Source organism: Malaclemys terrapin, chromosome 5 (assembly GCF_027887155.1).
Source record: "Malaclemys terrapin pileata isolate rMalTer1 chromosome 5, rMalTer1.hap1, whole genome shotgun sequence".
NCBI lineage: Eukaryota > Metazoa > Chordata > Testudines > Emydidae > Malaclemys > Malaclemys terrapin.
The window spans coordinates 90,427,725-90,454,520 of NC_071509.1; the positions used below are offsets into that span (position 1 = coordinate 90,427,725).

The following is a 26,796-nucleotide window of genomic DNA, read 5'->3' on the forward strand; positions in this document are numbered from 1 at the left end:
AGAACACCTCCATCCTGTATACATGCCCATCTGTTTGCTATTTAGATTCTCATACCACATTCATCACCATGGTACACTGATTTATTAACAGGAACACAAGCAGACATCTGTCTATTTTTCTCTTCCCCCCCCCCCCCCCCTTTGGCTGGGAGGGTGTATGTGTGTGTGTCTGTGTTGCTTGGTTGGTTTATTGAGGGGTTGGATTTTTTTTAAGTAATTGTGGTATGGTTGTACATTCACATACAAACTTTTTCTATTTACTCTTTTACATCAGGGATGGATTTTTTTTAACTACATTCCTCCTTGTTGCCTCAAAGCAAAGGGTGTACAAATAAAAACTCTCCTGGTGTATCATTCTAAGGCAACTTGCCTCTGATTCTGATTGCAAAAGTCATTGCCTTTTCTTTCGGGTTCCGTCCCCTCTCTTAAAGCATCATTGCATGTCAGCAGGCCATGCGCTCATAATTCTAGTTATGAAACATAACATTTTCCCCAAATGATTAAACACGAGATTCATGTGATTACAGTATAAGAAAATGTTAGATTGTTAGTCACTTGGTAAATTCAGCTCTGTTTAGAAACCTGCCAAAACTTGCCAATTAACTCTTTGGATTGTATTGTCAAATATACTTAGTACATTTTCGACCAGCAATGAATTTCCCTAAATTACAGGTATCTCACAGTTCAGTGTCTTCTCCGCCAAGAAATTAATCAAGGTTTATGCTATGTGAAAAAGTATCTCCTGACTGTCAAGTTTCACACTGAACCAGTGGTGGCTGGTATGCCAACAGCTGCTGTAAATACACTCCCCAAGCTGAGGCAGCAGCATGCCAGCATTACATATCTGAGCGCTAAACAAGAGAGATGAGATAAAACCAACCAGATGAACAAATGAGGACAGCTAATGTAGTTACCCCAAGAGCAGCAGTGAAATGACATGGGGACATATAATCCAAACAAATTACTGAAATGAAAAAAGAAGCTGATACAAGTGCTGAAATTATTATTCTAGGAAATAGCACAATAATAAAATAATCATGCAGGTGTGTCTGTTAACTTAGTACAATTATAAAGCCAAAAGGAAGCAAATAATATAATTCTAATAATATATTATAATTAGGCTTCTTGATTGTGTGTGTGTGTGTGTGTGTGTGTGTTCAACCTTCATTCAGCGCCCTAGTATGCATTACAATACTGTGTTTAATTCCATCATCACATACTATTTTTTCCACTGACCTCCACGTGGGTCATCAGCAGGGTTAGGACCTTAAGATCCACCCCTACCACGGATCTCCAAGTAACTTGCAGCAGTAGTAGGCTGTTATGCTGCATGCAGACCAGCCATTAGAGGGGGATGAGACACACACTTTCCCAGTGGGTTTCACAGCTGTTGCTGACAGCAAAAAACCCACTCAGAACTCCTGCATTCAGTTCCAGGTTCTGGAGGGGAGTGTGCTCTTTTGCCCTTAGCCTGTCTCTGTCCCCTCTGCTCCCTAACTCCCTGCCCCACAAGATCCAGCCCCTTTATCCCCTATCCCCTTAAGTTCCTGTCCCCCATAATCCTATCACCCCTCCCCACATCTCCTCCCGTCCCACTGCTTTTCACCCCTCTGCATTCAAGTCAGGCTGATTCCTCCTTGCTACCTGTGCCCCAGCACGAGGAGCATAAAAAGAGCACAGGAGAGACAGTCTCTCTCCTCTCAGTTGGCTTCCTATGCCGCGGCAGACCTTGGTTGCCAGGGGGAACAATTGCAGGAAAGTGCTGTTCAGCTCCTGTGTCCGCTGAGCTGGAGCACACTTGGAACTGATGGAATCTTCAGAGAATGTAGATGCCAAACTCTTAACAGGTCTCTACTGAGCATGTGTGAACTGATATTTTCAGAGGCTCAAACTTGGCCAAATTTGAGCAGAATTTCACAGCGACTGGAAAAAGCACAATCTATGACACAAAGGTCACCCTCCTCCCCAATTTCAAGTCCTGCTCCAAAGCACGAAGCCACTACAGCTTCTCAATGAAACAGTTGTACGAATTTTGTTAACATGGGCAAAACATATTTTCCCTCCCTAACCTCATTCTCAATTTTTGCTGAACCATTGCAACAGAAACTACCCCCACCGCTCTTTAAAAAAAACAAAACAAAAAAAAAATCAGTCTGAGGCAAACACCCATCTTGGAAAACTTCAGCTCAAATGGTTGCAGTTTGGCAAAGTTATAAGCAACTGAAAACAGTCTTATAATGGAAAGTGTCGGGAAACCTTGGCTTATAGACAGTGCTACTGGCTCCATTTATAATATAGAATGTCTTCATGCCAGCTGTATGCTTACCTTAGTGGTGTACATTAAAAAATTGGTTTGTGTGATTATGAATGTGGCATTACGCTTCCATTTTAAGAGGAATGTATAATAGTTCTTAATTGATATTGTTCTAAAAGAACTAGATCTAAATTTTCAAGTCAGTGCATGCCAATTTGGCAATTTCGTCACAGAGTTTACTTCATAGTCAAGATTTTAAAAATGGCTGTCTAGAACTAAAGCCTATTTAGGCATGTAAATAACTAGCCTGATTTTTCAAAAGTGGTGAGTGCGCAGAAGCTCCCATTAAGATGTATCTCCTTTCTGCTGAGGCAGCCTGGTCCCCTGGAAGCATTCCACCCTTAATGAATTCTGCCACCATTTACAGAAGCGAATGTCTGGCCTCAGTCCTTCCACTGGCACACTAATGGTGAATTGAGCCCACAAAGCTTAGCTTCTTTTGGTCTTGGTGTCTAAAGGGAAAACTTTTTTTCTTTCAATTTCAAAGAGCTACATCATTGTTGGGATGATCATATCAAGTAAAATAATCTCCCTTCAGTTCTTACCCCTTCTCTAGAAACATGGTCTGAACATGCAAACAACTGCACTTTTTTTACTAGATTGGTTGAGTTGGAGTCTTTCATTAAGAACCTGGTGGAAAGGCCACTCAAGTCAGTGGAAAGACTCCCATTTTTAGAATCAGGCCCTAAAAGCACATATATACAGAGAACTAGAGAAACTAATATACCGGGTAAATAACAAAATTTATCAAAACATATTTGTGTCACTCTGACAGTAAAAGGTATAAATAGTAATTTTAAAAAGCAATATTTGATATCATTAGGATTAAAGTCTACCGTTTAGTTTTTTTCCAAGTAAAATGATATTAAAGCTGCATGTAAAAAGGGCGCAATTAAATTGAACCATGACATTTGTGCCACTTTAGTTAATATTTTGTTGGGCTTTCCATTATCTCCTATTTTTAAGGGTTTAAAAATTGGTCAAAAGCTCATTCTAGCAAAAACTGCAAACAAAAGGGACGAGAAGAGCGAATGGCTAACTGAGGGGAAAAACATTTAAACATTTGCTTAGTTATAATGGTTATAAGACTGTTGTATAACCCTCAAAACCAAATTTGATTTTAAAATGAACTTTCAAAGGCTTCCAACAACTGTTTGAAAAGAAATCTAATGGAAAAAAATGTTGATGTTTGTGCCCAGCAATTTTTGTCCCCGGTCCTGTCCTGTAAGTAAACATATGCATAGCTTTACACACACGAATACTCCCATACAATGGGACTCATGACTTTGCAGATAAAGCCTTTTCTTTGCTCAAAGTTGCTTAGAATTTTTTATGCTTGCAGATGCACTGTGTCTTCATGCCAATTATTATTTAGTCTCTTCCCCAACGCTAAAGCCCCCAAACTGTGGTTTAGGTTTTTTGTTGTCTGATTACATTCTATACTTTAGTCTGTGAACACAAAATCATCTGAGGATTGTTTAAATGAATATATTCTTTTATTATGAACCATTTTAAAATAATGCTAAGTTTGTAACATAGAATCTTAAAATGTAGAGCTGGAAAGAGCCTCGAAGTGATCTAGTCCAGCCCCCTCCACTGAGGCAGGACCAAGTATGCCTAGACCATGCTTGGCAGGTGTTTGTCTAACCTGTTTTTAAAAACCTCTACTAACACAAATTTCACAACCTCCCTTAGAAGCCTATTCCAATACTTAATTATCCTTATAATTAGAAAGCTTTTCCTAATATCCAACCTAAATCTTTCTTGCTGCAGATTAAGCCGATTCTTTCTTGTCCTTTCTTCAGTGGACATGGAGAGCAATTGATCACCATCTTCTTTACAACAGCCTTTAACATATTTGAAGACTGTCAGGATCCCTCTAAGTCTTCTTTTCTCAAGACTAAAATGCCCCGTTTTTTAACCTTTCCTCATAGGTTAGGTGTTCATTACTGTAGTCTCCTCTGGACTGTCTCCAGTTTGTCCACATCTTTCCTAAAATGTGGTTCCCAAAACTGGACACAGTACTCCAGCTGAGGCCTCGCCGAGTTGGACAATTACCTCCTGTGTTTTATATATGAAACCTGTTAATATGCCCCAGAATATTAGCTCTCTTATTTATTTATTCTGCAACTGTTTCACATTGTTGGCTCATGTTCAATTTGTAATTGACTACAACCTCCAGATCCTCCTCAGCAGTACAGTACTACAACCTCGCCAGTTATTCCCCATTTTGTATTTGTACATATGACGTTTCCTTCTAAGTGAAGAACTTTACATTTGTGTCTATTGAATTTCATCTTGTTGATATCAGACCAATTCTCCAATTTGTCACAGTCATTTTGAATTATAATCCTACCCTCCAAAAAGCTTGCAACCCCTCCCACCTTAGCATAATCGACAGATTTTATAAGCCTAGTCTCCACTCCATTATCAAAATCGTTAATGGAAAATGTTGAATAGTACTGGATCCAGGACAGACTCTGTGGGACCACACTAGATACCTCTTTCCAGTTTGACAGCAAACTATTGATAACTACTCTTGAGTACGATCTTTCAGCCAGTTATGCACCCACCTTATAAAAATTTCATCTAGACCACGTTTCCCTGATTTGTTTATGAGAATGTCACGTGGGACTTTATCAAAAGCCTTACTAAAATCATGATGTATCACATCTACTGCTTTCCCCTTGTTCTTGACAAATCTATGTTGGTTATTATCTATTACTCTATTATCCACTAATTGGGCAATACAAATTGATTGCTTAATAACTTGTCCCGGTATCTTTGCAGGTATCAAAGTTCAGCTGACTGGTCTATAATTCCCTGGGTCCTTTTTGTTCCTCTTTTTAAAGATAGGTACTATGATTGCCCTTCTCCAGTCCTCTAGGACCTCACCCATCCTCCATGAGTTCTCAAAGATAATTGTTAATGGATCTGAGATTGCTGCAGCTAATTCTTTTAAGTACCTTGAGAGTGAATTTCGTCAGGGCCTGCTGGCTTGAATATATCTAACTTATCTAAATATTCGTTAGCCTGCTCTTTCCCTATTCTGGCTTGTGTTCTTTCCTCCTAGTTAATATTAATTGTGTAAAGCATCTGGTCACAATTAATCTTTTTAGTGAAGACTGAAGCAAAATCGTCATTAAATGCTACAGCCTGCTTGATGTCATCTGTTGTTAGCTCTCCTTCCCACTAAGTACTGGACCTATACACTCCATCTTTTTCTTTCTCCTAATGTATTTACAGAAGTTCTTCTTATTGCCTTTTATATTCCTTACTAGGAGTAACACATTTTTGTGCCTCAGCCTTTCTGATTTTGTCCCTATTTGCTTGTGCTGTTCTTTGCTATTCATCCTTAGCAATTTATCCATGTTTCCACTTTTTGTAGGTTACTTTTTTTGATTTATTTCAGGCCATGAAAGAGCTCCTGAATGAGCCATGTTGGCTTCTTACTGCTACTCTTATCTATCTTTTGCATCAGGGTAGATTGCTGCTGTGCTTTTAATAGTGTCATTTTGAGAAACTGGCAGCTTTCATGAACTTTTTTCCCTTAGATTTTTTTATCATGGGACCTTACCTGTCAGCTCTCTGAGTTTGTTAAAGTCTGCACTTTTTTTAAGTCCATTATGCTGGCATGAAACAACAAAAGACAGGAAATTCACAGGAAAGGGTGAAACAGGCTAAAGGACTTAACAAGTAAAGCACTTGGGCACAGGTTTAGCTTTAAAAACATACGCTGTCTCATTTTCTTCAGTGGGACTACTCAGATACTTGAAGTTAACAATGTTTAAATGCTTCGCTAGATCAGGGCCTCTGAATCAGATTTTCAAAAGTATTTAGGCAACTATAGATGCAGATGCTCAGCTAGTGGAATTTTCAAAAGTGTCTAAGCAGATTAGGCGCCTAAATACATTTGAAAATCTGCCCTATAGTGTCTGCTAACTTTTTTAGGCCTAACAGGATATTTGTGTAACTGCAGTTCTATCTGAATATGCCCCTTTATGCTTACAGGTGCTGTTGAACACCTTGCACACGGTACTCTAATCTTTGAATTTTCCTTGTTTTTATTATTTTATGGCCTAACCTTAAGGCGTTATTTCTGAAGTGGCTGTGCAAGCTCAACCTCTCCCTGCTCTGGAGAAAGCAGACCTGACACCTTTGCTGAAAGGCTTAGAGGAGTCTGCATTCTCATGTACAGCAAAGGGAATTTACTCACACAATTGCCATTAGTGTTCAGAGGGGAACTCTCCAGAAATAATCAGTCTGACAGTCAGGAAATAAACCAATACAGAAATACTTGAAAGATCAGTAAATTCTACTGCAATTTGGTCATCTCAGCTTGACCAGTGAGTTGCTATCTAGAGGATATTAAGAGGTCTTGGCACCAAAACACACAAGCTCTGTAACCATCTGCTTTAAATGCATCTGAATCACTTTTCCAGTAGTCCTGAATTTACTGAGTATGTGCATTTATAGGCATGAGTTTTAATTCTGAGCTAAACAGTCATTTTGCCTTTGCTTTTGTTTTTTAATTCATTTGGTTTCTCTGGGACCACAATACAGGGAAGACTCCTGAAATTCCCATTACAATGAATTCTTTATTCTTTCTCATTATTTTCAGCTATAAGAAATGAAGTACAGTATAGGCAAAATGTAAGTCTTTTAATATTGAAAACATTTTCCTTCTCTTAGCAATAGATATATACGCCTCTTTTCCACCCCTCATACAAATGTGCACACATGCAGTTCTTATCAGTTCCCCGCCTTCACTTAAGTCTCTGATATCAGCTCTATAGTATGTGTATTTTAAGACTTAAAAGGTACAAAATCCCCTGCAGTTATTGCGTGTGCTTATTTCATAATCTGATTCAGCAGTGTGCCTACCTCAGGCAGATCATATCAATATATGTGCTCATTTACTCCATGACACACTCCCCCAAACCTTTTGTTTTTCTGTGAGGAAGCAAACGTCAATTCTCTGGGCAATACTTTTTCATTTCCTCTGCATACTGCAAGATAGTCTTCCTACAAATACTATTAAGAGGATCCAGGTATATAGAAAGCAAATAAACTGTGTATTTATTGGATATTACCATTTAAGGGCCCAATATTGCAATATTTATCGTACTCCCATTTAAATCAGTGAAGCATCCATAATAAGCACAAGACATAATAGTAAGTGATTGCAGGATAGGGCCCTAAAAGGAGTGGGTGAGAGGGAAAAAATCTAAATTAATTAACTGGAACCACTTATGTATAAATTCAGGAAGAAAATCTAGAGCAGTTATTTCCTTTAAGACCATTTAAAAGATAGGAAACAAAGGGTAGGAATAAATGGTCAGTTTTCAGAATGGAGAGAGGTAAATAGTGGTGTTCCCCAAGGGTCTGTATGGGGCCTGGTCCTATTCAACATACTCATAAATGATCTGGAAAAAGGGGTAAATAGTGAGGTGGCAAATTTGCAGGTGATACAAAACTACTCAAGATAGTTAAGTCCCAGGCAGACTGTGAAGAACTACAAAAGGATCTCTCAAAACTGGGTGACTGGGCAATAAAATGGCAGATGAAATTCAATATTTATAAATGCAAAGTGATGCACATTGGAAAATATAATCCCAACTATACGTATAAAATGATGGGGTCTAAATTAGCTGTTACCACTCAAGAAAGCGATCTTGGAGTCATTGTTCTCAGAGAATGAAAACATCCGCTCAATGTGCAGTGGCTGTCAAAAAAGTGAACAGAATGTTGGGAATCATTAAGAAGGGGATAGATAATAAAACAGAATATACTATATTACCTCTATATAAATCCATGGTACACCCACATCTTGAATACTGCATGCAGATGTGGTCACCTCATCTCAAAAAAGATGTATAGGAATTGGAAAAGGTTCAGAAAAGGGCAACAAAAATTATTAGGGTTATGGAACGGTTGCCATATGAGGAGAGATTAATAAGACAGGGACTTTTCAGCTTGGAAAAGAGACAACTAAGGGGGTGAAGACAGAGGTTTATAAAATCATGACTCATGTGGAGAAAGTAAATAAGGAAGTGTTATTTACTCCTTCTCATAACATAAGAACTAGGGGTCACTGAATGAAATTAATAGGCAACAGATCTAAAACAAACAAAAAGAAGTATTTTTTTCACACAATGCACAGTCAACCTGTGAACTCCTTGACAGAGGATGTTGTGAAGGCCAAAATTATAACAGGGTTCAAAAAAGAACTAGATACATTCATGGAGGATAGGTCCATCTATGGATATTAGCCAGGATGGACAAGGATGGTGTTCCTAGCCTCTGTTTGCCAGAAGCTGGGAATGGGCGATGGGATGGATCACTTGATAACTACCTGTTCTGTTCATTCCCTCTGGGGCACCTGGCATTGGCCACTGTTAGAAGACAGGATACTGGGATAGATGGACCTTTGGTCTGACCCAGTATGGCTGTTCTTATGTTTATGTTACTATGAAAATAAAGAACACTAAGGTTTTTTTGCTTATGTTTAAAGTTAAGAGGTCCATTTCTGGTCATATATAATCTATGCATAATTCCAACTAGATCACTAGGAGCCAAACAAATATTTGAAGGCAGAGTTTGCTCCTAAAGTAAGGTGGCTAAAATTTTCAGAAGCCTGAGTCCCATTTTTAAGTGATTTAGGCACTTAGCAGCCAATGTCTCAATGAAGGTGAATGGTAAATCATTTAAGAGGATTTTGAAAATTTTACCCAGCTTCTTTCTTGTAACTATAGTACTTAATATTTTCTCTGTAGAATAAAAGCTCAAAGACTTTTTTTTTTGTTTCCATTAGCCAAATGCGGATTGCATAGATGATATGCCTCCAGATTTTGAAGCTTCCATAGGAGGACCGCCAACTAATCAGATTACAGGAGCTAGTGATATAACCGTGAATGAAAGCTCTGTAGCTCTGGATCCTCCTGTCCGGACTGTGGGAGTACTACAGGTCATCCAGGATGCAGATCCTCTTCCCCAGGTTGGGGACGGTAACTTCACAACAAGTAGTAAGTTTCTCCTTCTGGCAGAGTTTGCCCTGAAAATAGTATGCAGAAACCTGAATCACAAAGAAATGTATAGATGTGTGGGACTTGGAATATTGTTTTTACTACTTTAAATTTCACTGAAATCTAGAGGATAAGTAACTTGGCTTAAAATGGCACCTTTGAATTATCATGGAGTATTACTGTATCACAGATACTCTGAACCCAATGTGCAAATAAATGGATTGAATCTGATAGAATAGCAAAGTGAAATGCATGGAAGAATACTCTAGACTAAGTAGAAATAGGCCCTTTCTATTAACACAAAGTAAACTAAAGTTATAGACATCTTCACATGTTGTTTGACAGTGAATCCTTTTACCAAGGCCTTCTTTGATAATCTCCACCTATAACCCAGCTCCTTTGTTAAATTCATTTGTTGGATGCCCTTGTCTGCCGAGTTTGGCTAGTCCTTATCCCCTGTTCTGTCTTTCTTCGATGTACTATTTATTGTTATACATGCAGAGTTTCATTCTTGCTTTAAGAACATAAAATAGATTAATAGATTCCAAGGCCAAAGGAGACCATTGTGATCATCTAGTCTGACCTCCTGTATAAAACAGTCCAGAGAACTTCCCAAAATAATTGCTAGAGCATATTGTTTAGAAAAGCATCCAATCTTGATATTAAAATTGCCGAAGATGGAGAATTCACCACAACCCTTGGTAAATTGTTCCAATGGTTAATTACCTCATTGTTATAAAATCTACGCCTTATTTCCATTCTGACTTTGTCTAGCTTCAACTTCCAGCCTTTGAAATATATTATACTTTTCTCTGTTAGATTGGAGACACCATTTTTGAATATTTATACCCCATGTAGGTGCATGTAGACTGCAATTAAGTTATTCCCTACCCTTCTCTTTGTTTAGCTAAATAGATTGTGCTCCATGTGTCTGTCACTATTTTCTAATCCATGTTTTCTAATCCTTGAATCATTCTCATAGCTCTTCTCTGAATCCTCTTCAATTTTTCAATATCCTTCTTGAATTATGCAGCAACAGTCACACTTGTGCCAAGAACAGAGCTAAAATAACCTCTCTACTCCTACTCAAGGTTCCCCTGTTTATGCATCCAAGGATCACATTAGCTCTTTTGGCCATAACATCACACTGGGACTTCATGTTCATCTGATTATCCACCAAAACTCCCAAATCTTTTTCAAAGTCACTGCTTCTCAGAAGAGAGTCCCCATCCAATAAATATGGCCTACATATTTTGTTCCTCGATGTATACTTTTATAAATAAAAGGTAAAGCTGTAGTCACTTGCCTTACTGTAGGACACTTCCTTGAAATCAAGGGGGGGAAAAGTATATTTGGATTCCTTTTGTGCTTTTTCATTGTCTTCTTTACATCACTGGAAGCTTTACTTTTTATTTCTTGAAAACTAGTCTTAGTTTTTCAAAAGGAGTGTTGGTCCTTTTTTACTACTTTAATGGACACCGTTCATGCTGACAATCCCAAAATGTCATCCCTACCCTGTCACTAAAAGTAACATTTTGTTTTCAGAATCTTCCTCTGACTGTTTAAGAAAATGATTGTCAGCTCTCCAAAATGAGGGCTGTCTCAGTCTGCAAATGCCACTTGTAGGCAAAAATAACAGACAACTGGAAAGTTTGTATATACATGACTGAAGCATGTACATGCACGTTGTTGGGCATATAAACAGAAAAGTAACACCCGCATGTGTACTCGATATGGAATAGAATAATATGACAAAACATTGGTTTGGGTGTGAAACTTGCCTAGGTCCTAAGAAATTTTAGATATTTAACTATGTTTACTTAACATTGCTATATGCTGCTCCAGTGGGATATGATGGTTGAACTTTATCACTTTTCTGTAAGTGAAAAAGAAAGGAAAGTAACAACATGAAGGGAGAGAGACAAGACAAGATGAGCATGGAGAGGACTGTTTCTAAATGGCCTTCCCAGAGATTCTTCTTCCTTTTTGTTGTCTTAATTCCTTTAGTTCTTTCTCTTATTACCACTCTGCATGAGTCAGCTACACTGCTCTGTTGTGTCAGCTTCTCCCAGCAGTGGAATGCCAATGAAACTAACTTTCTGATCTCCTAAGTGCTGACTTTTATTACTTCATGGAGTGAGCTGTCATTTTCACTTGAGCACGGCATCATAGCAAGGAAACAGAGGATTTAGGGGAAGTGGCGCAATATTCAGGGTGGAGGAGAAAAATGGTCACACCATGGCCTTTCAGACTGGCCCTCAGGTCTCTGTTGGCTCCATTCTTGTGATCCAGTAAGGGATTTAAAATGACAACTTTCCTTCTTTCTGGAGAAGAAGTCCTAGCCTTTCTGAAAAAAAAGGACTCGCCTTAGTTTTGGTTCTTTGCATGATCCAAATCATGAAACCAGCAGGAGAGCAGAGACAATGTTATGTGCATACACAGACTCCCACATGCATGGTGCCAGCCCAAGAGCTCGTGTGTGAAGACTTGCTCTGGCCTCGTTTTGTTGGGCTGATCAGTTTTAATCAATGAGAGATATTTTAGATGAGTGGTTAGTTTTAAGTTAAAAGAAGAACAGGAGTACTTGTGGCACCTTACAGACTAACACGGCTGTTACTCTGAAACTTAGTTTTAAGTTAGTAAAATTTTATTAATAACATTTTGTTCCTTTGTATCTTGACAGTGTCCCTGTTAAATGTTGTTGTGCTTCTCGTGATTGATTTAATTGGTGACATTAAGATTTTTATTTGGTGGTACAAAAATTTTACTAAGGATGTTAAGCAGTATTCTGATGTCAGTTTTGCAGGTTTAAGACCAGAGTAACACCACTCAAGCCAGTAGTTACTCCAGATGTATATCATTGTATGTAATTGAATTACCCCCACTGTTCTTCATTTTATCATAAAATAATATGGGATGTCAGATACCCATTTGAGAGGAGTGCAGAACTTCTTCAGTTCTGTTCTGTTGGTCTACCTCACTGACATACTTGGTTGTACTACAAACAGTGGGCTAGATACACAGATCAGGCACAGGACTCAACACAGGGATATGTACATTTGTGTCCCTCAGTTCTGTGGCTGTCCAAGGGCCATGTTGGCCCCCAACACAATATAGAGCATTTTCACAGCTACTCTACTTTGCATTCAGCTGTGACAGCTGCTAAGGGGCCATTACACCAGCCAGAGAGTGTAGCAGTGCGCCAGCCACTCACCCTTTCCTCCCATCTTGCTCTCAATAAGTATCCTGTAAGGATTTGGAGGGAACTGATGTCAGGGCAGCTACACTGGATCTACGCCACTGGGGGATTCCACTACACAAAAGGAACTCTTCAACTGATTAAAGCAGCATGGAAGTGTGCTTTAGGTCTCTAGTACCCACTCATCCACCCTATTTAGATTCTCCAGTTCTCATATTAGAGAGTCAGTTCCTTATCCCTCATTAACAAAACAAAACAAAAAAAAATCCAGCACAGGATAACTATACAGCATGAATCTGTTGATGTTGCTTTCCGTCATTCTAATAGCAGCAGAGGCAATGTATCCCTATCAGAGAATCCTACTGAAAATGGCAAAGCCAGAAAACAAAGCTAAAGGGAGAGATTCTCCCTCCTGGTGTAGAGCCCGGGGCTGGTTGCAAGGCACTGGAAGGAAGTGCTGCTACGACTTTTGAAAAGAACCAGAATAGGCCCTGAACTGGGCAGGGGGAAATCTCCCCTTCATAAGCACCTGCATTGATAGAATAACTGCCTATAGCACTGTGGAGAGTCTGGATGGTGCTGCAGCCTATTGGCAGCTATTGGCTGTGGTAACTTAAGCAGCTCCTAAGTGCATTGAGCAGTTGCATCAACCCTCAGAACAACCAGAATCAGGAAGGCATACTGGAAGCTTAAAGCCGCCTTAGCCAGCTCCAACGCCCTGGGCTGAATGTGTATGTCCTGCACTTAGCACACAATCTCATCCATGGTATTCTGATTTGGTGCTTGGTTTTTCAGTTAATAATGGTTGGGCAGCAATATTATTTATTAGTTATACATGATTATTAGACTTTGTTCTTTTCAGGATTACATTTAATGCTTGACAATTTTTTGGCATGGTCGGGTGCGCAAACTTACATCATCTCAAGAACGCATCCATGTGGTCTGATTCACAATAGTATTCAGCAACTGGACCTTGTTGTACATTCTGCAAAGGGCTGGCAGTAAACTAACCCTTTCGTGTTCGTTTAGGAGTTAGAGGCCTGAGTTTCAAAGGTGATGAGAACGCACAACTCCAATTGACTTCAGTGGGAGCTGCAAGTGTTCCGCCCCTCTGAAATTAAGCCCTAGAGTTCTCAAACAGAACACAGTTTTAACCCAGCTGTGGGGGTCAGTTACAGCCAATACACACTACAACTTAAACCAAGTTATAAGGGGTCAGAGGGCAACCACGGTTTAACTGACTTGATTATAGCTGTATTATAGATATGGCTTTAAACAACAAGAATTATGTCAGAATTGTATTCACTAATTGTATTGAATAGTTCCAGTGTGGTCAAAGACCTAGAACCACAGAGCTTTTCCCCACTTCCCCCATCCCACCCCAACGTGAGCTTGGTTTGTCTTTTGATTTTACAAATAATGGCTTTGGCTGCTGCTAGGAATCTTTGCAGAGGTATTCGATTCTCTCTTCCCCTCCCCCCCTCCACTCCCACCCCCCGTTAATGACAGAAGAATGCTCCTGGGCTGAGTCTGCACTGGAGATTTGCGTGGTTTCTTCTTATGATTGAAGCTGTGCGAGCTGCAGCCATGCAGTATGTACAGAGTACACTGCATCCAAACCCTGCACTTGCTGCCACTGTTGTAGCTTCTGTGGATTGTTGTGCTTATCCCACAGTGCTGTTGGTTTTTCTTTCTGTTACTGGTTGGGGGTTTCTTTATTTCCTGACAGGATCCAGAGGCAGGGACCATCCCAAAGTGGGCCAGGAGGAAGGACATTTTCATAGTGCTGCATATATGGGACGAAATCCTGTATCCACTGAAGTTAATCCCATTGACTTCATTGGAGCCAAGATTTCATCCATGCTGTTTTGCTGGTGCTATTACTTTATTTTTGTGAATGTGCTCAGAGGACATTTTCCTCTTCTTCTGAATAGAGAATTTCTTCCTCAAGGCCCTTAGTAACTTTCCTGGCCATGAAGAGCTAGATGGAACTCATTGTAGAATCATACCTTTACCACCCCTTGCAAAAAATCTGATCTTGATTTTTAATATGGTAGCTCAGAGCACTAAGTAAAGGACCAGAAGATATGCTCAACCAATCTCATTACAACACCCAGCACAGTGGGGCCCCAGTCTTCAAGGAAATGTTTGTTAGGTGTTGTTAATAATAGGATTTGTATGCTAAATTCCTGAGTGTCCTTTTTCAATACCTGCATGTATCAGCTGATATCGCATTTTAAGATTAGACAGAGAGAGAGAGAGAGAGAGAATTTCTTTAGTTTTATATTCAGCTCAGCTATGGATTTTCTGTTTCAAGAATCAGCAACCCTGTTAATCTTAAAGTCTGCAAAGTGTCAAATCTCTTTTCCCATTCCCTCACCTGTAGTAATGGTCACACTGCATTGTTTTTTATTAGTGAGCTATTCTGCAATAAGTGCTACACCTCTACCCCGATAAAACGCTGTCCTCGGGAGCCAAAAAATCTTACCGCGTTACAGGTGAAACCGCGTTATATGGAACTTGCTTTGATCTGCCCGAGTGCACAGCCCTGCCCCCCCCCCCCCCCCGGAGCACTGCTTTACCACGTTATATCAGAATTCATGTTATATCGGGTCGTGTTATATTGGGGTAGAGGTGTATCATATCTGGAAATGTCATAGCATCATAGAGCAGGAGCAATTCCATGCAAATGTAAATGGTACAGCAGGGGTTAGATTGTGGCATTTAGCCACAGCCTCGAATAAGGGGTGATGCTGAGCTGAACTGCCCCCAGGGGAGCTGCAGGAGGGTTTTGCCTTGGTGAGCACGTGGGGAATGTACACATGACAATGTCCCTTTGAATGGTGCAGCATGCTTCCCTTTCTGGAGACTGCCAGCTCCTTGAGTTAGTGCAGACAGTGTTCAAGGCCATCTCTCCTCCCCTCCTTACCCTCTTTGGAGCAATTTGTTCCTCTGAGCATGGAATACTTGCATTGCCACAAGCATAGAAATTGCAATTATCCCTGGCTTTACATAGAGTGCCCAAAGTCAGCTCCTTCCCGCACCCATGCTTGGGCCAGGCCAGGCATAATCAGCATTAAGTTCTGGGTTAAAAATACTGTAGTTCTCTTATGAAAAGAGCAGCTAGAGTATGTGTATGTGTGTGTGTATATATATGTATAGGTATGCACTAGAAATCTGGCATTTGGAGAAATATAAAGCATTCATGAACTTTTGTTTCATCTGTGATCATATGGACATTTCCCAGTTCACATGGTGTTTGCTATTTTTGGTAACAGTTAATGTGTGTGCATTTTCAGGCTTCATTCACTGTTCATATTTTATTTCTTGATCAGGCCTATAAATATCTCTGGCCTTTCAAGCTTTACAAGCCCCAAAGGGACATATGTACTGACTCCACCTGTTTAAGAGAATGATTGGCATGCTGCAAAGAGCCCACTAAATTCAACTCCCATTTTCCCCCAATTCTGGAAGCTCCCAAGGCAACTCCAGAAAAAGAGATGGTCCTGAGTTGGAGTAACCACTGTGCTCAGCCTGAAGACAGCTGGGTAGCCTGGGAGGTCCACAGATTTTATGTGGACCTGAAGCTGTGAAGCAGAGCTATGTGAATAATGTGTTTTCTGGTTCATTGGCAATTCCAAATAAGTAGAAGAAGAATTGCTACAAGTCAAACAAAACAGTTCCTTCTCAACAAAACATTTCATTCAAATTCAACCATTTTAAAGGGTTTTGATAGCATTAAAGGAAATTTCTCAATGAAAAGTTATTTCAAACCAAAAACTTGAAGCATTCGATTTCGAAAATGTCAAAATGAAACATTCCAACTTCTTCTGTTTTTTGTTAGTTTGTTTTACACAGAACAATTTGGTGAAACCAACACAAATTCGCAAAATGTTCTGGTGTCACCAAATCAGCAGTTTTCACCAAAAAAAGTTTCAGCTGACCAATTTCACCCTCAGTTCAATTGTGAAGTCTTTCACATAGGTATTGCAGTACATTTCTTTTCCTGGGTTTTGTTGTTTTGGGGATAAGCTCCAAAGACGTAGATTGTCAGGACACTTTCACGCTAGTTGGGTAGTTACTTTATTAAAATAAAAACTCCTTAAAATGATTTTGAGCTGTGCATTTTTAAATGTCTGTGTGGAAGATACACCCTTAACTGGCTGCTGAAAAAGAATATATTATAAGAATCTTATCTACTAGTGTCTTGTAATCACTTGGCAATTCTTCTGAGTTAGTATTTTGTTCTAAGGAGTAATGTGAGGGGAGAAAAGCATGTGACAACTGCACAAGCTAACGGTGAAAGCATAGAAACACCAAACTTGTATCCTGGAGATGGAATACTCATGCGATCCACTTTCTCAAAAAGTGAGAGGATTGGGTCCCAAGTGCCTTAGATACGATGTGTGTTAAAGCCCTGTTAAAACTCCAAAGTGATGCAAAACTAGACAATTAGCAGGTGCTGAAAATTACAGTGGTCTGAGGTCCTGGATTTGTTATTTTAAGGGCTTGTCTACACAGTGCATTAGTGCGCAACTGGTGAGGTGTAAATTCTGGTCCACAGCAACGTGCCATGCAGTATCTGGTGTGGGGGACCCCTTTCTACATGCTAAAAGTTCCTTTGTGTCATTGATGTAGTCTTGTTTCAGATGATATTAAGATAACGCATGCGAAGGAACTTTTAGTATGTGGCAGCAGGGTCCATGCAGTCCCTTCGTGCGTGATATGCTAGTCCAGACTAAAATTTACACTCAAGTTGATGAGCACTAATTGCATGGTGTCAAAAAGCCCTGAGACTTGCACCAGTGCCAGCATAACACTGCTGGTCTGAAAGGCTGATGACTTTCTTATAGGAATACCACCAGTGTGAAATCATCAGTTTCCAAAAAGTGAGTTAAAGTAGTTGGTTGCTACACCTGCCCTTGACCCTCTGCCAACGTTTGTGATTTCACAATGACATTTTCCTATTTTAAATTTTTTTTTCTTCTTTTCATGTTGGTGTGTATAACCCACAAAGCACAAGTTGTCTCTATATGGCAGACAGTGAAACTGACAGTACAGAAAGTGCTATCAAATGCACAAAGTAGACAAATTGGAAAGATTGAGACAAATATTTGTCTAAAATCTGCCGTCTCTGACAACATTAGGGAAAATGTATAGCAATGGCATGGGTGAGGCCCTTCAGCTCCAGGCCTGGAGCGGATCCTTGATGCATGGATCTCTCTTTTCCTGCACAGAAGGGCTCAGTCACCTCTGTGAGACCTGTCCACCTCTTCTGGATCTCATGGCAGCCCCTCAACTAGTCAAGGGATCCGTGCGGGAGAGGGGGCTGGAATACCAAGAAAGGAGGCGAGGGAGGACTGTGAATTGGTTTACATTGGTTTACATTAGGGGCCATAGCAGTGAAGTGCTCTGTGAAGCTTTTGTTGTTATGCACAGTCATTTGGAACTGGACACAGAATAAAAGAGACCAGTGACAAGCTCCTTAAGCATTAAGTGATCACTGAACACCACAGGCCCCATCAGGGTCAGGACGCCAATGTGCTAGGCCCTCTGCGTACACATAGCACTAGATGGATCCTTCCCTGAAAAATTTGCAGGCAAGGCGAGATGTAACATGCAAATAAAGCTAACAGACAATGGGGAAGGGAGGTCTAATACAGACATCAACAACAGGATCACCTAAGGCAAAACAAGTTCATGAGGACAAGATATAGGACCAGAGTAGGTGAACTGAATGTTCTCTATTTTCTTCAAGTTATAGGACTATTATAAAGCAAGGTACTCTTCAGCCCCCTATGGCAAATACATGTTACAACATATTCTGTTTACAGGAAATTTTGCTAGCTGTATTGTTTCAAAAGTGAGAGATTTCTCTCAGCGTTCCCAGGTTGGTTACCAGTCTAAAAAAGATGAATAATGCCTCATGAACAACAAATCTGGGCAAAATCTCAGTGGATTTAGCTACACCGCAATTAAACAGCCCTGTAGTCTGAGCCCATGTCAGCTGATGTGGGTCACCTGTGGGCATTTAATTGCAGTGTAGATATACCTTAACTGTCATCTCTCTGGGCAGAGACCCTCATCCACTCCCTTCTGAACAGGGGTTTTACACTGCAGTCTCCTTGTGATTCTCCCTAAGCAGGTCTGACAAACATTCAGCCTCCTGCTCTTTAGTTTCTCTCCAAGGACAAGGACAGTTATTTACCAGGAACCACTCAGCTCTTTCAAAGCAGAGTTTCTTTATTTAAGAACAGAAACATAAAGAGAAAACATATAAAGGTCTAAACATCTACTAAACGTACCAGAAGTTGTCCATCAGCCTTATCGGGACCCTGACAAGTTTCAGTCCTTTCAACCTTTCAGCATAGTGGGGTCTCCCTTTGGACAAAAGGTCATATCCATTTGTTGAATCAAAAACAAGACCCCCAGAAAGTGTGTTTAAAGTCAGCCTTTATCCCCAATAGACTTTGTCTCCCAGCCTCCTCAAAACAGGTAGAAGCCTGCCAATGGGGCCCAATGTACAAAGGACTGGATAGCTGCATAGCCAGCCTTGAGATTTTGCATTAATCATACCCTAGTGAATTCAGATTCCACAGGAAGTCTCGCCGCATGTCTTGTGAGCTAGGAACACACAAATATATATAACATGTATTCATACAAATGCCTATGAATATTCCATGGGTTTATGTCATCTGTCTCATCTTCGTATAATGGTTTTTGAAGTTTTCATGCTTTCAAGGCCTGGCTCTAACATACAGATAAAATTTCATAACACTAAAGACAGTATTCTCCAGATAGGCCTGCGTTCATCATACCTGTCACAATGTGCTTAACAGAAGCTTTCAGATTACTTTGGGCTCATGAATTCAGGTTTTCTTGTAAAATTTTCAATACTTACCGGTTTCAGCCTGATCAGCAAAAAAGTGGTAATGTTTATCTTTTCATGGTAATACCTGCTCATCACAAGATCATATTTTACTTTGCAGCATACTGTTAAAACCGCGTTTCCCTAGTTATCATGGCACTTTGTATTCCAGCCAAAATCAGGACATATAGAGAGACCTTCTCTCTCTCTTCCCCCCCCCACTCTCCCCCGTAACACATGTTTTAGGAATCTCAAAATGGTTGAGTTCAAGTTTTGGTTGAGGGTTTTTGTCAGTTCTTATTTTAACTGAATTAGGTTCCTCAGTGTGAGGAAGACGGATGCAGTGAAGTCTGCCTGAACTTGCAGCCAGCCTGAAAGTATAGCTCTGTGAGAGGAGACTGCCCCATGCAGTGGAGGACTCTGTGTGTGGCAAGGGGAGAAGAGTGCAGCAGGCCAACACACCACCCACCCGGGCACACGCCAGCTGCTGGGATAAGTACTCGGAGGGTGTGGGGGGGAAATACTCTGCTGCAACCAAGTCTCTGTAGAGGGGAGAATGGCATCTCCTGTCACTCCTGGATGCAGAAAAAGGGAACCCCCATGCTATTTATCAATCAGGGAGGCCAGGAGCACTCCTGTCACCACCATAGCACAGTGATGGGGCCACAGGGGGGCCCTATAGTATGTTGTGCTCAGGGCTCTGGATTGCCTTATTCCAGATCGGAGAGTGAAACACACTCAACCTCGAAAGTGCCCAGAAAGACATTTGTGAAATATACACACAACTTTAGGCTTTATAGTTTTGATAGCGCCAACAGGCTTATTTGACATTCTCCTCGTTTTCACTTAGATTAATGTGTCTGAGGCACTTCTCTTTGGAGAGAGAGCAAATGGATATGCTCTGTTGTGACAATAATTAGACCCTATGTTATGACACGTTGTACCAAGTAGAGAAACATATCTGGAAATCTGTGTGGTAGAAGTGTTTTTCTTATATTTGCCACATTCTGATTAGCATGGTGCTGCATGACAACAAAGAAAAGTGCTGCAAGCAGAGAAAATATATGGAAAAGATGCAGAACAAGATACCAAAACATAGGCGCTGACTCCATAGGTGCTCTGGAGCTCAAGCACCCACTGCAAAAAATAGGGGGTGCTCTGGATTAATCTTTTGTGGGCCCTGGCACCCAGACCGTGGTCCCGCCCCCTGCTTCTTCCTGCCCCCGCTCAGCCTCTTCCCCCCGAGGCCCTGCCTGCTGCTCTGCCCCAAGGCTCCGCCCTACACTCAGCCTCCCCTTAACCCTGAAGCCCCTACCTGCTGCTCACACAGGGTGGGAAGCAAGCAGGAGGAGAGGGGGTAGGGGCGGAGAGGAGCAAACGGTGGGCGTGGCCTCAGGGGGAAGAGGCCAAGTGGGGGCAGAGCGCGAGCGGGTGGTGGTGGGGGCCCGGACCAGATGCTGGGGCCCCTTCTGCATGTGGGCCCGGCGCCATTGATGCCACTGTAAACCCGTTACTGAGCACCTATGAGCCACTGTGTTGCTGACAGTTTCATCCAGAAAGCTACAGTGAAATGTAATGTCTTTAAACTGGGCCGTTAGTGAAGACAGCTTGTAGGTGAGTGCATGGTTTTAATATACTGTAATTCATGATAATGTAATTATGTAGTTTAATGATGATTAAATTAAGATATCAATGATAGACACACATTCAATAACTAGAATATGAAAGAAGTGTATAAATATGCTGAAAATAGCCTCACCCCAAAACTGGCAGAGCCCCTCCCCAAACAGACACACTTCTTCAAAAGCACCCACCAGCAAAAACAAAAGTCAGCACCTATGTACCAAAATGTCCTGAAGTCTACTAGTGAAGAGAAGACAGCTTATCAGATGATGATGAACATGCTTTTATAATAGATTTCTTAGATTGCATTTTGGTTCTTGAGATAATGCTAAGTTAGTTTAAAAAAATAACAAATTAAAAATTTCTCCTGATGAAGTTGTAAAATGAGACAGTATTTTTTGAATATTCCACTGGAACATGGCCCTTTCAAAGTAACATATCAGACATGCAAGGCGGTACTTGAGGTGCATTTTGTCCAACATGCATGGTATATTTAACAAGGTTGAGGCATTTACTTAGGAACTATGTTTGCTAAACATTGTGTCAATTCTGCTTAAAGAGACATTCAAGGTCCTAAATATATAAGTTCCTTTCAAAATATTAGTGATACCTTTAAAAATGTCTTTCTAATACGTGAGAAGCCAGCAACCATTAGGACTGCAATACTCTATTATAAGAGTTTTTAGAAAACATGACCCTAAACAAATCCTGCTCTGGAATTTCTGATGCTTGTTCTCCCAGCTGTTCAGAGGTTGATAACCTTTTCCATTCTGAGAACACATTTTAAAGGAAAAGGTGCCAGGAAAAACTGGGATGGAGAGATCATCTTTTGGACTGGTCAGCCTGGAATACTACTAATTACCGTACTTTCCACCCACTAGTTGGATGCATTTGGGTTTGTTTGAAGGAATTATTTCTTTCTCTATCATGCTAAATAGATGTGGCAAATAAACACTTCAGGTTATGTCCCATTAATAAGAATCAGACTAATGCTTGCACGTAAGTCTGCCTTCCCGGTGGAATTCTGTGCATGTAAAGGATGTTTATTCTGATTCAGAAGATTCATATTATTTCTAAATGAAATAATTGGGCCATATTTTAACTTTTTAATGTTTTGCAGATCCCCAAGGGCATTCTTTTGCCATATGGAAACTTTCAGTTTAAAAACAGAGCCTTTTTTTTAGGTCAGTGGAGCTCAACTAAAATAGTTTTAAGAGTGTATTTTTTAAATTTTATATCTTAAAAATGGCTACACTATTTTTATAGCAGTGTTAATGATGGACATACTAACACAGATTTAAAATTAGTGGTGCAAAGGTACTTGTATTTATTTAGAGGTTTCACGAGTAACTTTCCTGGTTGTCAGATCATTGAAAGATAAAATAACAAGGCTATCTTGGCTTCCCTTCTGTGAGTAGGATAACAAGTCGCCTTCGTTCTTCCTTCCCAAAGAATGTGTGTGAAGGTTCAGAACTTAAAAATTATTTTTAAAACTGTAAAGATAAATTGGGAACAGAGGTATTTCTTTAAAAATCTGGAAAAAAAACCTTTTCCATAACTAAAGATATATTGAAATGAATGGAATAGAGGCAGAAGCTTTTCAATTCAAATAAAGTGTTCAAAAATGAGTTTTTGTCTTGGTGTAAATTGGATACTAACGCTTCAGTAGACTTAATATGGCTGCTTCTGTTAGAAGGTTTGTGTGCAGCATAGCAGCAAGTTAATAGCACACCTTGGGTGACCAGATGATCTCGTTTTCTAGGAATATCCTCCTCACATTTTTAAAGAATTTGTTCACCTTTCCAGTGGTTTTGGTTTTGATATACTGCTTATTAAAAAAAAACTCCTGCAAACTGAAATCCTCTCAATAGAACAGAAATAACATAGGCTTCCCCATTCTGCCTGGCCAATGAGCCTTAAAGCTGATCTTGAGCTGGCCTCCTCATAGAGTCAAAAGTCAGTAAAATCTCCTTGTTCATTATGGCTGTGATTTGCCTTTATGCACAAGACCTATGCACCACTTCAGTCCCACTAGCCCCCTATTTTGAAGACTCAAGTCATGCATAGGCCTTGTGCTGGTCTTCTGCACAGGGTAAATTCCAACCCTAGGCACAGCCACCTCTTGCACACAAGCGGAGTGCTGCACCTGTACAGAGCCCCATTGACTTCCCAGAGGTTCCACACAGGTACAGCAATCCATCACTGCCTCAGCTCTTGGCCTTTCTAAGGAGTCTAGTTAGTGCCAAGTATAATGGATGTTTTTGTTATGTGAGAGCTTGGACTGAGATGGTACACTTATTTTAAGTAGCCTGCCAAACAGCTGTCAAGTGGTAACAGCTTTCCATCACTACTGGACTGGGCTGGGTTTGGATCAGTGACCTGAAACTATTTCCACTGCACTAGCCCTGCTGCTTTCTGTCGCGGTGTTCTCCCTTCGGTTTGTAATTGTCACATCTCCTTAGCACCTTTAGAGCAGGCAAGTGGAATTTTTTTATTCTTTCATTGTATTATTTATGTTAATAGAGGGGAAAGAAAGTGAAAGAAGCTCATTAAAGAAGCAAAAAAAAAAATCACTTGTTTAAAGATGGTAAATTAAAGAACCTGTCCTGACATTTCGTCAGATCAGGTCAAGTTAAATGACTTAATAGATTTGTTTCAACTTTTAAAAACTTAACTTTACCTTAAAGTTGAATCATTTGAAAAATCTTTTATTTGAAATGCTCTTGTTATCTCAATTTCAGATCAAACAACAGAAGGGCTGGCTTTATTTTTCTTTCTGTAAGTCAGCTTAACAAGCACTCCTTTAAATAAGCTTTTGACTCCAAGAGACATGGTCTAGAAGGCAAAGGCTGTTTTTTTAATAGTTCAATAAGTTTGATTTCATCATTTCAGCATTATTAAGGAACATGTCCCATTTCAAGAGATGTACTTTAAATGATTTTAAAGGTTTTATTTGGACAAGACATGGGAGAAAGAGTTTGATTTATAGGTGGTGCTTTTCTAGGCTGTTATTTAATAGTCATGCATGTATGTGCACACACTCTCATTTGTTAGAATTTTGTCCACTAACATTAGCACTGCTGCAAGAGATGATAAAATCTTGAAGAATTCTGATCCAATTAGACATCATTCTACTCTTGTCTAACTCCTATTCTATTTGCAGTATCTATCTGGACATAATTACTTTTAGAATTGCCTGTTTTTCCTATATAATGTTAACTCAGTGTTTTGCTTAAATCAAGAAATATTTCCACATGCTTTTAAAAGCTCCCCAAAGAACACCCAGAGGACAATTAATGTGCTTTATTTTGTCCAAAACTGAAAGGTTTTGATACAGCCTCTTTTTCTGGCCTAATGAAAGGAAGCCTGGTCCTAATAAAAACAGCTCTTTGCCATGTAGATTGTCTTTTACTCCTGTGCCCTGCAAAGCCTAAACTTTATAGCTCCTCAGGATTGCTAAATGTCCTTTGACCTGGGATTTTATGTGATGCTGTGTGCTCTTTGGTCTTGGTTACATACACTGTACTGTATTTACAAAATTCTCTAGGAAATGTTCATACTTAAGAAGAAAGGGTGCTGCCGGCTATGTTGATTTACTTTACCCTTCCTATTCATCAGTCCTGTGTGTACCAGATTCCTGGATAGACCATAGCTGCCAGTATAAAGTCTAACCTGTTAGCCTATGTGTTGGCCGCAGCTTAATCTACTGCATTCCCTGTCACCATCCCTCGTACAAAACAAAACAGAAAAATAGAAACCCTAAAGTGAGTTTGAATAACTCTAACTAATCGACATGTATTGCTAAGAGGGGTATTCAAAACTGAAAGGACACCAACAAACAAGAACCTTTCGGTGAAATTCACCCTGTGCAGAAGGCCGACACAAAGCCTATGCACCAGTTAAGTCCCACTTATGACTTCAAAAGAGGATACAGGCCTTAAGTGATGCATAGGCCATCAGCAATGGGGTAAACTTCACCTTTAGTGAGAAGCAAACCCAAAAACATAAGTTTCAGTGGTAGAACAACTACTGGTAGCATTATTAAAAGTTGGTTGGCAGGCAGGATTGGGTGATTAAAACTTTAAGTAATCAAGTGGGTTACTAGTGTGTTCAGATTTCGGATCATTTCTGTTCAACATCTATGTGAATGAGCTGGAATGTAGAACTTATTGCATGGTGTGAAAGATTGTGAATGACATCAAGGCAGAAGAGAGATGTGGTTGATTAGTCAGCTCTAGAATGCCAAAACTCCTTTTCTTCCTCTTTCTTTTTTGTGAACAAGCTCTTGTAGCTTTTAGCTGACATCCAGCTGTCAGTCTGCACTGGCAGATGGATGACATAAGTTAATTTTTTTTTTCCTAAACTGGGTATAAACAGTGGGTGATTTTAGTTGCTACCAGATATCCATATTTTTCTCCTTAAGAACGGAAATATACTTCACAGCTTAAAAATCTTGTTCAACTTCTGAGCTACTTTTGAAACATAGTTGAGTTTTCCTTTGTTTAAAAAAAATTGTTTGGAACCTGGAGAAAATGAAAAATATGAAAATGACAGAGCAACTTCAGGTCAGTTACCTTCAGGGATGTGTTTACTATACTTTCAGCACTGCCTGGTGGTGTATCATTTCAGTGTTTGCTAATGAACAATAGAGGCAGTGTGCTAACTTTAGATGTGTCGATCTGGAGTTCTTTCACTTTCCTATCTGTAATCATGAGCCAAGATTGCATTTCCAGGTGTGAGTGGGTGGGCTGTGCACATGCAGAGAAGGAATTATATGCTTTGAAAATAACAAGAAATTCAGCATAGATAATTTTCAAAGTGAGGTTTCCTTTCTATATAATAACCATTCTATAGAATTTTTGAATCATCCTAAAGCCTTTAAATGCAAATTATAGTCATTCCATAGAAATAAAAAAAACAATAGAAAGATCACTCTTTATGAAATACTATAGATTTTCAAAGTAATTTCTATACTCTATTAATTTTATCCCCATTAAAGTCTACAGGACTTTTCCATAAGAGTTGAAAGACCGGAGAGTTAAACCATTTTTGTTCATTGCTAATGCACATATTGATGGCTGAATCAATTTCCCCCCTTATGGCAAACTGAATGTTCATTATTGTTCATTTTATTTTTTTCATCTACCATTCCCTTGTATGTTTTCTTTTTTCTATGGACTTGTGACTCTTGACCTTTAATCTAAATACTGTACTTTAGTCAAATGACTCCAGTTTCTTTTTGTTATGCCTGCCTATTGTATAAGGGGTTAAGTGCATTTAATGAGTGACATTTTTACAAGATAGAGAGTTGAAATGGTCAGATGTGGTGAATTATATATGCATTCTACATCCAGGGCCTAATCTTGCAAATCAGCCTGTAGCCCATAGAGGGCTGTGTGATGGTTATCACAGTTGGGGCGGGGAGAAAAGGAGGCCACAGCTCAGCGCAGAGCTGTTACTATAACTTTCAGGCTGCAGTAAATTTCTGCTCTGCCTGAAACATGTGCTGCATGGGTAATAAATAGCTGGTGAATCTGTGTACAGATGGATTCCCCCTGACCACATATCCAGCCTGCCTAGCCTTCCCAAGCACAGCTACACAGGGTTCTTGACTGCACACCTTGCAGATGTTCCACATCCCCATCACTGCTTCCATTTTTTTATACACTCCCTGTACAGCGGGACCTGGTCAGTTCCACTGCATGTTAGGCCTTTTATACTGTAAAGAAAGGGGCAGAACTTGCCCCTAAGTTAATATATATTGGAA

The 26,796-nt window shown here is 40.0% G+C and overlaps 1 protein-coding gene across 3 annotated transcripts in view; it reads left to right on the top strand.

Moving 5' to 3' along the window:
- The window catches only part of RNF150 (ring finger protein 150), a 253,166-nt gene that overhangs the window by 157,981 nt on the left and 68,389 nt on the right, over positions 1-26,796 (top strand). For all 3 annotated transcript variants that reach the window (XR_008445238.1, XM_054031090.1, XM_054031089.1), the window contains exon 6: positions 9,129-9,339. Coding sequence is in view for 2 of the 3 variants with exons in the window: in XM_054031090.1 (XP_053887065.1) it covers positions 9,129-9,339 (211 nt within the window). In the remaining variant the exon portion in view is untranslated. The remainder of the gene's footprint in view (positions 1-9,128; positions 9,340-26,796) is intronic.